The 15,948-nt window shown below is 38.4% G+C and overlaps 1 protein-coding gene across 1 annotated transcript in view; it reads left to right on the top strand.

The window, feature by feature from the left end:
• The window catches only part of ntng2a (netrin g2a), a 65,611-nt gene that overhangs the window by 4,770 nt on the left and 44,893 nt on the right, over positions 1-15,948 (top strand). The window contains exon 3 of the mRNA XM_081350136.1: positions 4,675-5,318. Coding sequence (XP_081206262.1) covers positions 4,675-5,318 — 644 coding nt within the window. The remainder of the gene's footprint in view (positions 1-4,674; positions 5,319-15,948) is intronic.

Below are 15,948 nucleotides of genomic sequence, written 5' to 3' on the forward strand. Positions count from 1 at the left end.
CCTGTCAGCACTTTCTTCTCAGATCGATAAAAGCTGACTGTTCATCCACTGATCAGCCTGCTCTGCATTCAGATGTTGAGCGAGAGAGAGGGAGGGAGGGCTGAGGGGCCAGGCACTTTTAAACTGAGGAGACCTTCTGGCATTCACAAGATCAAACTTGCTCCATGTGAGAATAACTCCAGTGCCTGCAGTCACAGTGTGTTTTAAAGCAGCAGTGTTAAAGAGAAATGATCCACACTTGTTTACCGTTACAACTCCAGGGATTCAATGTAGTGTGAGGCGTCCTTGACAAGAAGTGTCTCGCCTGTGACTCTCAGGAGTTGTAGGTGAAACATTTGCTACTGTAATGCCCGATCTATCTATCTATCTATCTATCTATCTATCTATCTATCTATCTATCTATCTATCTATCTATCTATCTATCTATCTATCTATCTATCTATCTATCTATCTATCTATCTATCTATCTATCTATCTATCTATCTATCTATCTATGTCTGTCTGTGTAATCTAGATTATTTATTTTCCTTTTTTATATAGGCCTACCCGACTTTTTGTATATTTTAGTTCATGTTATTATATAATATTATAAGCTATAATTTTTCCATGTAGCCTATATATAAAAATACACAAACAAATAAAACATTTTATAATTAGATTCATTAGATTTGTTTAATTTCTGTATAGGCTACAATGATATATTATATTTATATATATATAGCATACAAGTAAAGTAGTTTTATATAACAAGAAAAAAAATCAGACTTTATTTTATTCAGAAAATTAAATTAATAGAATATTAATCATAGCACATAATATTATATAATAGCATATAATACAATATACAAGATGTCAGGTAGATTTATGTAAAAAAGATTATATATATATAAAAAAAAGTCATACCATAATAAACCAAAAGAGATTATTTTACACAATAGCATGAAAGAAAATATACAGGATGTCATATATAGAGTAAAATAAAATATGTGGGGAGGCCTATATAACTATTTATTTATTTTTTGCCAAAATCTATAAAATATATCAAAGTATATCATGAATTCTGGAGAATTCATTTCTTTTACGGGAGAATTCTACAGACGCAGATTCCAAGTTTGTTTATTTGAATTTGACAAGGCATACAAATCATATATTTGATATAGTGAGTCTGGCACTCTATTAAGCCAGTTGAAACTGTGTTTACAATCAGCGTTCTTTTTTTCCTTCACATTGAAAGCGAGTTAATTGATCCACGTAAGCCCTCTAGATTTGGCAACTTCACTTTCTTTGGAGATGCTTTCCGGCTCATTAAAGATTTAGAGGAAATTTCAGTCACTCAGTGCCCACAGGAGATGCCGTTGCATTTTTACTCAGCGCCTTGCTTTTTTTCTTTCCTTCTCTTGCATGATGTTAGAGCTACTGCTGGAAGCTCTCATTGTACATAGCGCTAGAGAGTATAAAGGATGGGGAGGGAGGAAAGATCTCAGCTTAGCTAAGCAGAAAGATGACCCATTGCTGCATACAGTAGACATCTGAACATACACTGTGATGGTGTGATTTATGTTTTCGTTCATGCTCGTTTAAAGCCTCCATTGTGTATCATCCGATTCCTCACACATATTCTTTGAATGAAATTACTCTCTTCAGTCGTACAGCCATATGAGGAATAATCCTATTGGCCTGTTTTAGAAACACATTAACAGCCAAGACTAAATATAGCAGGTAGAGTAACTGCACAGTCTCGCAATGCACCATGGGAAAACAGAAACATTCGGTCCAGATTTTTTCCCTAACCACGTCTAGAAAACATCACAGTTAGACAATGAGTTGTCTGTTTGTCACAGAAAAATCCTGTAGCTGGTTAGTTTTTGTCATTTCTCATGAATTTTCCATGAATCCAAAGCGCATCCTCCCCCATCCTGTACTCCCAAAGGGGACTGAGTTTGTCCCCATGTGTCCACAAGCAATAATCCCCCATCTGCCTGTTTTCATGCCACCTCAGGTCTTGGGGATTCTTCAAATGACCATGTAGTAATTTGCATTCCTCGTATTTCATTGTTCAATTGTTTCAAAAACAGCATGCATATTTTTGTATTGGTTTTTTAAAAAAAACCTCTTGACTGCATAAATAAAAACATAATTTCGCCAAATTAAAATACATTTCTCTCAGGGTGTGTTCACACTTGGCAGGTTTGGTTAGATTAAAACGAACTCTGGTGCGATTGCTCTTTTAGTGCAGTTCATTAGAATAAGTGTGAATGCTGCCAACCCATTTCTGGTTCGCACCAAACAAGCGTACCGAGACACGTTTTCTGGGGGTTTCGGGCCACTTCCAAATGAGCTCTGGTGCCGTTCCACACAGGATGTGATGTGCAAACCAAGCATAAGATCTAAAATGCATTTGAGAGGCACTCCAAATCCATTAAACTTCAGAAACATTTCTAAGTTGACAAAATAAGCTAAAAATGGTTTGATAATATATTTGCATATTAAAGCCCTGTTCTGGCACTCTCTGGGACAGTTGAAACTCTTGCGCAAGTCACTTTCTGGCTGGTATAATTAGGCGACTGTATCCCTCTGAAGCTGTTCAGCGCCAGCTGTTATATGACTGGACGTCCGGAGGGAGCTGCCTTCATTGTAATTATCTCACGGCGCAGAAAAAAAGAGGGCCACCTCTCCAGGAACAAGACTAACGGTCCAGTCACAACCACGAGCGTAGTATCTGCTCTTCACAGCTTGTTAACTGTGGTCAGAACATTTCATACTATCACAAAGTGAGTGCTCTTATGAACTTTGTAACATTTTCCCCATTTTTGTTAACAAAATCTCCTGATTCATACTGTTTATTTTAAGAACACACATCCATCTTTCTTTCCCGGTCCACCCCTATAAACAGATCCTCAGTGCAAAGTAGGTTCTCCTAGGCGATGTTGAACCATTTATTAAACGTGTAATACAACTGGACTCATACAGACCAGTCGGGATTTCCCATTTAATGGTGTGCGATGCAAAATGAGAAGGTCGAACTCGGCTTAAGTTAAGGCTAATGTGTCAGATTCTGTGACAATTCTTCTTCTTTTTCTTAGTAAATTGTGTAATTGTCCTGATGATACAGAAATGACTCACTTCACTTTAAGTAATCACAGCAATCATTATAGTAGTCATTGTCTCTAAGTTCTTCTGTGCATTCTTCAGTGACATTAGCAAACACAACCACACATGTCTACAAGAGTGAGACCACCGGAGGAAGGCCAAACCATTGCATTGTCTGTTTACTGACACAGTTTCTTGCCGCTGCCAAGCAGTGGGCAAACATTCCTCTAAGAGCCTCGCTGCTCTTTAGCTGTGACGTGATTCCTGCGAGGATAGCTGGAGGTTTAGTCTACGAACCACCTGGCGCAACAGTTGGACTGGATTTGTGTGATACAGAGAAAGACGGCAGGATTGAGTCAGCGGGGTGAGCTAGGCTAAGGTGCTCCCTGGTTATGGATCAAAGTACTAAGGTACTCCAGATGGTTGGGACAGGTAGTCTGAATTATTTCTTAATGGAAGCTAATGGTCCATGAAGACGCTTGGCCCGAGAAACGCTCAAGTGTGCCGGCTGTAAAACAATAACTATCCCTGGACATCGATCTGTCGGTTTTAGAGGCTGCAGTGTGTGCTGAGACTTTTAACTCCTCAAATGTTTGTTGTGTGGGATGGTTGTTGCTTACTTACAAGGGAATTAAGGGTTCAAGCGTGACCAGATGGCAATCTGTGGTTTAATCTGTACACCTGGTGTGTCACTAGGGCAAAGGTTCAAACCCTGAAATTACAGTAGCGATGGGAAGTCAGGTCACATTTATTTATAGAACACTTTATACAATACAGATTGTTTCAAAGCAGCTTTACAGTGATAAACGGGGAAATGATTTAATGATGCAAACCGAGTTCATTTCGGCTGTACAGCAGCTCTAAATGAAAACAGTGTCATTGTTCAGCTGAAGTCAGTTCAGTCATCAATTCATCAATTATTAAATTCGTTCATTTCATCTGGGAACTTGGAAAGAGGTTGTTTAAATACAGAGAAGTTGATCTCATATACATAATTTTCATATGATGAGCTATAAAACATGCAAAACCCCTTTTTAAAAATCGATGATTATATATTTTAGCGCATAAATAATATATATGTATAAACACATGGTGTAGTGACCACTTTCTTTAAAAAAGAAGTCTCTCATGTTTACCAAAGCTGCAATTATTTGATCAAAAATACAGTATAAACAGTAATTGTGTGAAATATTATAACAATTTAGAATAACTATTTTCTATTTTAATATCGTTTAAAATGCAATTTATTCCTGTGATGCAAATCTGAATTTATGAATCATCTGAATCATTACTCCAGTCTTCAGTGCCACATGATCCTTCAGAAATTATTCTAATAGACTGATTTGCTACTCTTTTATTATTATCAATGTTAAAAACTGTTTTTTTATGTGCATTTGTGTGGAAACCGTGATTTTTCTTTAGGGAACTTTTTGGTGGTAGTTTATAGCTAAAAAACATGCAACAAATCATATAGTATTGTATATTTTAATCTGTAATATTAGTTAATTTTTTATTATTATTTAGTTATCCTTCCTTCATTTTGTACCACTCATTATTTGATATTTTATTTATCTTTGTCTGTAGGAAAACCCATACCTGTGTAGTGATGAATGTGATGCCTCCACTAAAGAACTCGCCCATCCTCCAGAGCTGATGAAAGATCGTGAGCGAACTGGACTCATCACGTACTGGCAGACTGTAACATGGGGTCGATATCCCGAGCCTCTTTGGGCCAACATATCCTTATCCTGGAACAAAAGCCTTGAGTTAACAGATGACATCCAGATAACCTTTGAGTACGGGCGGCCCACAGTAATGGTGCTGGACAAGTCCCTGAACTATGGGCGAACCTGGCAGCCTTACCAGTACTACGCTGATGACTGCTTCGAGAACTTCGGGATGTCTCCAAAGAGAGTGCAGGATCTGTTGGCAACTACCGTGACCAGAGTCATTTGTACTGAGCAATACTCTCGTTGGGTCGGTTCCAAGAATGAAAAGAACGTGCAGTTTGAGGTCCGGGAACGCTTTGCCATATTTGCTGGGACAAAATTGCAAAACATGGACAACTTATACACACGGATGGAGAGTATGAAAGGCCTCCGAGACTTTTTCACCTTCACCAACCTGAGGCTTCGGCTGCTGAGACCGGCACTCGGAGGAACATACGTACAGAGAGACAACCTGCTCAAGTACTTTTACGCCATCTCCAATATCGACATACCAGCAAGGTAATAATGCACAACACTATGTTTGTCTTACTCATGGATAGTTGTTGCTTTTTTAAATTGTTTCATCACTCATTTTTTTAGCCTTTTTTTGTCTTTTTTTTTTTTTTTTGAGAAAAAGTAGAGATATGACAGGAAATTATGGGAGAAGAGAGAGAATGGTATAAGAGCACAACACAGGTGAAAATAATATTTTGAAAGTTGAATTTTGTTTTATCATAGTTCAAAGAAATACATTGGACATAATATAATTAAACAGGACCTATTATGCTTTTTTTACATTTTCAACTTTCTTTAGTGTGTAATGTTGCTGTTTGAACATGAAAAAGGTCTGCAAAGTTACAAATCATAAAGTCACTCGAAAGGGAGCTATTTTCTATATCAGTAAGCACTGTTTATGAACTCCCTGAAACACTCCAATTGTACGTCACAATATTCCTCATTTAAATAATCCAAAGCATACACAAAATAAAGGGGGCGAGGCCTGGTTGAGTTGCGTTTCTAGGGTGTTGAAACTCATGGTTATGGTAAGGGGCATGACATTTCTGAAACATGTTTGAAGCGGTTGACCAATCACAACACACTGGTCCAGCTGACCAATCAGAGCACATTGCGCTTTTCAGAAGACGGGGGCTTCACATGGCGTTGCTTGGTATGGCTCGCTTTGTCTCGGTTTGCTTTTCCAAACCGAGGTCCACTAGTACCGCTTCAAAGAGGGTGGCATTATAGACCGATATATAGTTGCGCCACCTACTGCCGTGACATCATCCACTCCTCGGCTACCAACGAGAGGAACGTCTGCACCTCGTCTAGTGACCACGATTCAGCCATTTCTTTGATCAAGTTGCTTGTGACGGTCGTTTAAAGCAAGTCCTTTAAAAAAGTTGTGTAAACAAATGATACTACGTTGGCTGTTGCTGTAAGCGGGTTTGGTGTCTTGTTTCGCGAATCCAATGACGCTGAAAGTGACGATTCTCTCTGACCAATCAGTGAGCTGCAGTGTTGTTTACACATCACATTTTCACACCTCAACCGAGATGGTACTATTTAAGCGAGCCGTACCATGCAGTGGAAAAGCGCCAATAGAAACAGGGACTAAACAGAGTATCATTGACAGACTGGGAAGAGCGGTGCTGCAACAATGTAAAATATGTGAAAAATAATGTCTTAGTATATTTTAAATTAGTATATTACTTAGTATATAATCTTAGCCTATTTTAAACTATTTGTTCTATGCGTTGATCAGCTATGATAAAAATGTTCAGCAGCAAAGGGGGATCAATGCACGGCCCAAACCTCCGGTAATGCAAACCCTCAATCAATACTTATTCTGGTATTTCAGAGAGGAAATTGTTTTAATGGTGACAGGGAATGGGATGGCTTAAGTAGACAAATGGACATGCAGAACGCAGCCTATCAGAGGGCTGACTGATGTTTCAGTGTTTCATAATGAGAGGACCGCCGGAGTGGAAATGTTAAGCTAATACCCAGCGGAAAATCGTCCTGGGTTATTTTATTCATTCCACAACATTGGGATGCGTTTCAGCAGCATTTGAATAATAAAAATGGCAAGGCCTCCCTGATGGCCTGCCCTGTGAGTACTCGTCTAAACGGAGTCCACGGGGTTGGTGGGTGTTGGGCACAATAATCAGATTAGACTCTACGACTAGTGACACTTCCTGCATCACGGCCCATTTCCCCAGCCATCAAGCATTCGCTAATAATCAGTGCTGATTACACTAAATAGCCTATAATAACATGGGCCAAGAATCCTTAATTGAGGAAGATGAAGTGTTACTTGTTTAAAGCAATTAAAGTACGCTGTTAATTTCCCTATTTACCTCTTTATTTTGTGGCTTGTTTGCCAGGAGACGTTACGTGCGCTCTGATAATGATGTTTGCCTTTTCATCCGAAGTGCCAGTGATACTACTAACTCAAATTTCTGCAGAAGGCATCTAAAAATAGCCTGACTGAACAATGAAAACATATTCCTTAGTTGTTTTTTTCCCTGCTGCTTTGATGACATTCGTGAAAAATCATCTTGATCAGCCCCTTTCCCGCTAAAAAGAAATGTTTAGGAGGCATCGTGCTGTACAGCACGCCACGTGTCTGTGAACATAATGAGACACAACCATTCTCCCTGTGAAGCTCATCTTGCAGGATTCATTTTTTTGCCCAACACTAATATGTGAAAGAAAAGACTGTTTTATCCTCACCTTCTCCTCCCTTCTCCAGCTTGCTGCAATCTGACGTGAAATACAAGACAGTAGAAAGAGTTCACAAATAGGCGTCCCAGTAGATGGACTGGATTTGGAAACGGTTAGAAAGCGGGAGGGTGGGCTTGTGTTCCATCAGACAAATATCCCAAAGACATTGCTTGAACCTTAATTAAACATGGTATGGGAGGAAATAAATAAATAAACACCATTCCCAGGGTTCATGTTAATTTATGCAAAGACTTGAGTTGATCAGATGCATCTCCTGTTCCCGTTCCCCCTTCCCTTTCATCCCTGAATCCTCCTGTGAAACCCTTCTGAAAATCCAGTGTACCAAGATACTGCAACCTGCATATCAAAGACGCCATAGATGGCTGGTGAATTTGGCGTGATGGATTTTTGAGAAATAATGCTGTTTTGTTAATATACAGAGAACCTGATAGGGCATTTCGAAAGATCAAGGTCGAACGCAAACAAAACGTCGGTGTAAACCTATCAGAACTCACATCTCAGAGATGTCCTTGGGCCTACATTGGCAAAGAGACAGAGGCTATGGAGGGAAGGTGAGATGGAGGAAGCTCCGGAGGTGCCACGAGGACAACATCAGGATCATTCCGCCTTTATCACCCGTGTGTGGGCAGAAATTCTATCATGAAAGCACCACCATGAAGAGGTGTTTTGTAGAGAATCTAGAATCCCTCAGAGATTGATTCACACCCACACTTGGATTGTGCCGTTGTGCTCTTGTATTAAATGTAAGTGATTGTGTTTTCAACCATTTAATCACCAGGCCAGACAACACCAAGACTTGGTGATATATGTAAAGAAAGAAGTTGAAAAGTACATACCCGTCAAAAGTTTGTACACACCTACTTGTTCTGTCTTATTACTAGTGTTGGGAAAGGTACTGACACTTCAGCTTCCCAACCTACTGACAAAAAGTAGCATTTAAACGTTAGTTCACCCCCCAAAAATTATGTCATTAATTACTCAACCTCATGTCGTTCCAAACCCGTCAGACTTTCTTTCATCTTCGGAAAACAAATGAAAATATTTTTACAGAAAAGAGATTTCTGTCCCTCCATTGACAACATACACAACTACCAATTTGACGCAACAAAATGTTGATAATGGTAAACAGAAGCTGAAGCATGTTCGCTTGACATGCGAGAATCAATGAGGTTCATTCTCGTGTTACGCAGCACAATTGAGCGTCCTCAAGAACCAATGAAGTGTGTTTTCCCGGCGCATCAAAGTACGGTTGAGCTCCTGTTTATGTTCGTGATCAATGTTTATACAGTATGTGAATAAAAGCCTAAATTCAGTCTGTTCATCATATAGTGATCGAGTCTCTTCAGAAAATTTGGATTAAACTGCTCAATTCATTTTCATCAACTCAACCGATTTTTGTGCAGCAACACAAATTAATCAGTGAATCGGTTTTGGACCAGTTAATTTTCATGAACAATCTGAATCAATTCACTCAAATGAATCATTAAAAAGCAAAAAGATAAGATTTAGATGGGTGTGTTTGATTATTGCTCCAGTTTGTTCAAATATACACTACTTTTGAAAAGTTTGGGGTCAGTAATAAATTTATAATTTTATTCAGTAGGTTTGCATTAAAAGACTTTTACATTGTTACAAACGATTTCAAATAAATGGTATTTCAAATAAATGCTGTTCTTTTGAACAAACACTACAAACACTTTTGAACCATAATATTATTGTTTTTTACAGTATTTTTGATCTTGGTGAGCTTAAGAGACTTCTTTCAAAAACCAAACATATGACCCTCAAATTTTGAACGGTAATGTATATGAGTAAAAACAGTATATGAATAGTATATGAAACTGTAAAAAAAAAAAAAAAAATGTGCATACTAGAATGTGTAGTATGGTAGCATGCTAATCCAAACACAGCCATACAAATGGAACCTTTGCACTGACGCTTCAGGTTGTGATATGCAACGTTCATCTGTGTTGGTTGATATTTAGAAGTCAAGGTCCTGTGGCAGGGGTCTGATGGGTAAAGTCAGCTTTGGCCTCATGATCATGGACAGAGAGATTGGCAAGATGTGTCTGAGATCTGGGCAGGATCATTTATTCACTCTGACCCTCATTCACCTCCTTCATCGGTCCCATTAGGAAAATGTCAGTCTGCCAGAAAGGTGTCCTCCAAAGGAAGTGAAAACTCTGGACATCAGATGGCATCTCTTGATTCTTTATGCAATTTTGTGCTGTTTGAGAGGCACATGAGCCCTGCATCTAAGGTTTAAGACTGCAGAGAGGGTGTGAGAGACATTGGCAGGTCTTGTCAAAAGAGAACATTGGCAATTTGAAGCGGGACAGTTTGGGAAGATCAGACGACACCAGTCAGGTGCTGTCAGGCCCTTCTTTCTTTTCACTGAAACATTTATTTCTAAGGTCAAAATGCACTGTGAGATCATATAAAAACAGTGAACAACACTGAAATACTGTCTGACCCTGATGAATTTCATTATTACTTCAGACTGATTTATGCTAGTTAGTGCTGGTTTGGCACTGGTACCAGCAAACACTTACAAAAAAGGACCATGGTGGTCCTGGAGTACCATGTAAAAGGTGAACTAAGTAACGTTTTTTATCTTAACCGAACAGCTTCGGAGTCATTGGAATGGTTATATGACTGTTTTCGGGTTGAATGGTGGTCTTCTCGCACCCCTCGAGCGCCTATGAGACGAAAAACCACACTTGCAACTTAGCGTCAGAAAGTATCAATTTGCTAGCCTTCTGTGTATCATACATACCTCAGTGGACATGGCTCTGTGCGCTCGCCGGGTTCTTTGAAAACAAATACACATGACCAGCGGGAGAAGATGGGAGGGGGGCGAGTCGCCAACGAGTTTTGACGAAAGTGTTGTCAAATATTTATTCCGAAGCTGTAGGGGGAGCTCTATAGAGAAACCCGCGAGCAAAAAGAGAGAAAACAGCGAAGAAATCGGCAAAGCTGCATAATGCTGCTTTAAGACAGAGTACATGAATTTCAGTATTATGGCATTTATAAAAGTACCGTTTTAGTCAATTTCTTTGTACGGTGTTACACATAATATTGAAATTAATGTTATTTACATCTTACTCCAAAGTTATTACAAAAATCCCTTACAAAAATGTACCATGGTTTTATTACAGTAAAAGTGTACTAACCATGCTTTATTGGCAGATTGATTACCATTTTGGATAACCACAGTTTTACCACAAATACCATGGGTAAACTATGGTTAGTGTAGCAAAACCATGGTTCATTTGTGGTTATCATGGTTTAACTTAGGGATGCACAATATATCGGCCACCACATCGGTATCGGCCGATATGTTCTTATTTAATGTTAACATTATCGGCCCGACAAGAACATTTGGCCGATATATTAAAGCTGATAAATAATGGATTATTTGCGTACTGCGTACTGTTCGAATTGCTTGACATATTATTGGAATCACTTCAAAAAAGAAAAATATAGTAAAGTGCAACATGCGCATATAGGCTACAAAAAGAACATTATAATTGTGTGCTTGGGACGTGGGAAGTGGCTTTTAATAATAAGACTTGTTTTTGTAATCAGGCTCTCAAAAATTATATAAAAATTCGGCCAACATATCGGTTATCGGCTTTCAAATATAAAGAATTATCGGTTATCGGTATCTGCCAAAATTTTCATATCGGTGCATCCCTAGTTTAACTATAATAACAATGTTTTTTTTTGGTTTTATTTGTAGTAAAACCATAGTTAATTTTCATAAGGAATGCTATGGTACTACTATGGTATATGCTAAAAAATAAACATGCTAATACCATGGTTCATGTTTGAAAAACATGGTAGTACTAAAGGTATCTTTTTGTACAGTATCTTCTACAGTACAGTAATGTCATCGGGTGGTAATACCCTGTTAGTTTGAAATATACCATGGCACTATTATGATAAATGTCCAAAAAACACTATTACTATGTGAATGTCCGACAAACATGTTAGTACTATGGTATGTTTTTGTAAGTGTTACTTAAAAATGTTACTATGTTGGTAGTATAGTACAGTGTTGTCATCAGGTGGTAATACTACTGTATTTTATATACAATAGTGCTGAAATTCATGTGTCATTGTATTTGCCAGGTGCATCCAAAAATACCATGGTACTACAGCGGTAAATCTCCAAAACAACCTTGGTAGTACCATGTATATTTGAAAGTATCATAATATTACCATGTATCATCATCACTTTACTATGGGACTACCACAGTACATTTTTAGCCATGCTGTGTGGTCCTGCTGGTTAGCTAGTTAAAAAGGTCTCATGTGGACACCAACATCCCAGCCAAATTTGCTTTTTTTTAATTTTTCGGATTTTAATTTTACCCTGTTTTTGCTTTAGGGTGTCTTTTTTTTTCATCATAAACCCTTAGATAATAACTTGTGGGGGAATTTCCCTCTGCTCCTTCACACAAAGCAATCCCTTTATGTAAGAATTGAGGAACATCTCTGAGCGCGTACTGCGTACGTGACGTGAGTTTATGAATGATTCTTTGCAGGCTGCTCAACTGAGGCTCAAATGCATTGTGGTTGCTTTGGTTCTTTGGAAAAACAAACCAGTGTGAAAAACCCAAAGGCTGATGCTAAGCTCACAACACTAGCAAAAGTGGATTAGCTGAGCACTTTGCAATGTTAGGATAATCCGAATGAGAGCTCTTCCCTACTGTACACCCTACAGAAACTTCCCCACATCCCTTTACGGTGGTCAGAATCTAAATCACATAGACCAGTGGTTCCCAAACTTTTAACAGGCATGTACCCCCTGAGACATTATAGATCTTCCGGAGTACCCCCAACACCACCAATTGTTAACAACAAGTTTTTTTTATTATTATTATTATATTTATTTTTTTATCAATTTTGTCGAGAACAGTGAATAGAATCATAAACATATGATACAAATCTAATCAAAAGTCAACATATGATATAGCCTAGGGCTGTGACGGTGGCAGTTTTTTACCACCGCGGTATGGACCCAAATACCGGCGGTGTTGCGGTGGTCGCAGGACGTTGTTTTGAAAAAAAAAAAATAAATAAATAAAAAAAAAAACGAAGAAACAACACACTAAAGCCTGTAAAGCATTGAAATACATATCAGTAAATACTGGTAACTTACATAATATAATAAAGTTGAATCTATTTTAAAAAATATATATAAATAAATAAAAACTTTCGTTAAAATTTCCACACAAAGACGCGTGATACAGCCTAACGCTCAGCTCTTTGAGAGGGATGTGGGACACGAGCAGGAAAGAGACCATCGATCTATTTTCTGATATCTTCATGTTTTCTACTCGTAAAAGGTATGAAGAGCGAATTCTATCTTCCACAAGGGCAAGGCATTTAGGCTATGTTTGATATTGCGCTGCCAGAGAAAGCCAAACTAAAATCACCCGCGCGTGTGAAACGCGCTTTACAAATGAACTTGACGCGCCTTACCAATTAAACTGAGTTAAAAAGAATTTGACGTACAAGTAAAAATGTAGGCTATCTGTCCTACAGCGTTTTTCTACTTTAACACAGTAAAGAATACGAAAATAATTGACCTAAAAGCGAACAAAGGAAGAAACTTTATGCCTCATCCCCTTTGGAAATGGGTGAGACGCGAGTGAAGATATGGGAAAAGAAACAAGAGATTCCATGCAGGGTTGAGTCACGATTTTTGAATATTCGATTAGTTGATTTAATTATAGAATATCTAATGTTCTAATGTCTGTTGTGCGATCATTCTCTAAAATAAAATCTCCATGTTCTGGTGCTGATGCGGTGGAGATGCGTTCATGTAACCAGAGGGTGACGCTGCCAATAACGCACATAACAGCTGTCACAAAGAGCCGGCAAAAGTAATGATTATGAATGTGTCAAATATAGGAATGAGACATTTGAATAGTTATTAATAAAGTGTTTATTTTTTTTGTGTCAGTGTCGGGCTGCAAAGATGAAGTTGACGATGCTGACTCGTTATCTTCGCAGTGAACGCGCCTATAGAGAGAAATGCACTTCATACGGATATGTAGTCGGTTTATTTTCGTTTTGAATTGTTTTGTTTAAAAGTAGACAATTCAAGCTTTCTATAAGGAATAACTAATGGAATATTTTTAAATTCACTAATAATCGGGTGACCAGATCGCAAACCAGAATTCAAAGCCGAAAAAGCTTAAGTTTATGGGCTCACGCACAACTCTCTCATTCGTCATGAATTCAAACTTTTCCATGGCTGCGATATAACATTTAATTGCTAATGCTAACCTATTATTTCTTTTGTAAACAAAGCTTTGTGTGTCATAATATTAATGTAAAACAGCATTCATATTTTTGGCAAACCACCGCCGGTAGTATTTTTTTAAATTGCATTTATATTTGCATTTTTGTCAAACCCCAGACACTTTCAAACATCAACATGACATTTATTAATATGTATTCGTGTCAAAATGTTCCTTTTCCTATTCAACTTTGCTTGGAAACGCTTCCAAGACGCTTGCGTGTCGCGTGAAAAATAGGCGTCGGTTCTATTTCTACTTAATACTCAGCCACCGCGGTGGCGCGTTTGTCAAGATTACCGGCACAGCCCTATATCGCGTACCCCCTGAAATCAGTCCGCGTACCCCTGGGGGTACGCGTACCCCAGTTTGACAACCGTGGACATAGACAGTCACACGCCTATCTTATCGGCTTAGCTTTTGTGATATGTTACTTTGTTCAGCTGGGATCTGTCAATATACAGACGTGCTGACAGTTGCTTAGTGTCTACAGTGCACTGTGCCGTGAATGACCTGACAGGCCATCGTTTGCCCATCGTCGACATCCCTGCTGAAAACACTAGCACATGTTGTGTTCTGGATGCTGGTGTTGATATTCCCATCTAGCTTCTTAAAATCAACTTGAATAGTCATTCTCAAACCATTTTATATAATGTAACATATTTCTAAGTGAAAATGCAAACAGGACTTGATTTCATCCACAGGGAACTGATTGGATTGTGTTACATACCACAATGGAGCCAGACCAAGTTAAATAGCTGTTTGGTTATTGGTTAGCATTGTCCAACAGCCTGTACTGCCTACTGTGAGTGACATCAACAGAAATGGAGAGTCCTGCCGGGAGACAAGAAAATTACATAGAAAAATGTTTATTAAAATTTTTGCACACATATAACTTATAAATATTTAATGTGATTAATAACACAACACAGTAACCTGTAGTATACCAAGTAAGTATACTCATTATATGCTACTCATGTTATTTCAGAAGCTTAAAGGTCCCATTGCATGAAAATTTCACTTTATGAGGTTTTATAACCTTAATATGAGTTTCCCTATAGCCTGCCTATGGTCCCCCAGTGGCTAGACGTTTTGATGGGTGTAAACCAAGCCCTGGGTATTTTTGAGAAAATGAAAGCTCAGACGGGCGAATCGAGAAATCTTCCCCTTATGTCGTCATAAGGGGAAAGGTTACCTCCCCTTTCTCTTCTTTGCCCGCAAAGAGAATTTGGCCCGCCCATGAGAAAATGACAATTGCTCAGTGTTTGGATGTACAAATGAACACAAAAGTATTTTTTTTTAGTTCCTTCATCCGAGCCTCTGAAAACCAGTGGGTTATGTGAATTTCTGATGTGTAATTGTTCAAGTTCAGACAGATAATCTTTCTCTCAAAGTCGTTCAATACTGTTTATGCATCAGTAAATCAAGCCAGTGACTAAACGATCAACTTCACGTCGTTTCTCTTAGTAGGATGAAAATAATCTTAAACTGTGATTAATATATATACAGAAAGCGATCAAAGAACAATCCCTTTCCAATCACCCAAGCTGTCAATCACACATCATCAATGACGCTGTTACACTGCACAACAAAGCTTTTACTGTACTTACCTCATGTTTGCATTGGTGAAAGCATTAATGAGAGTGCAGAAACTGCATTGCAATGATAAGATCTTCATTCATGCGATCAACAGGCTGTCATCTGCTCAATGCTCATCACTGCAACCTTTTATGTGATGGGAATAGATCTAAATACTTAAAAAACTTCTCACGATTCGTTAATCCCGATAGCTCTAATAGTAAAAACGTATAATAGCTGTAATAGTAAAAGTTTTCGAGAGAGTTCCACATGTAATGCGAGATATTTCATATGCAAGCATGTCAGCCAATCACAGCAGTGGGCGTGTACACTGAAGTCTCACAGCAGACACGCCCCTTTAAACAGAGCGTTCAAGTCAGAGGCTAAAATCAGGCTAGGAAATATGCTTTTTATTTCTAAATTTCAAAAAACTTTTGATCTAAAAAACATACTAACATTATAAGGGCACCCCAGGAAACATTCTAAAATAATAAAATAATCCATGCAATGGGACA

This window comes from Scardinius erythrophthalmus (genome assembly GCF_964197995.2).
Source record: "Scardinius erythrophthalmus genome assembly, chromosome: 20".
Lineage (NCBI taxonomy): Eukaryota > Metazoa > Chordata > Actinopteri > Cypriniformes > Leuciscidae > Scardinius > Scardinius erythrophthalmus.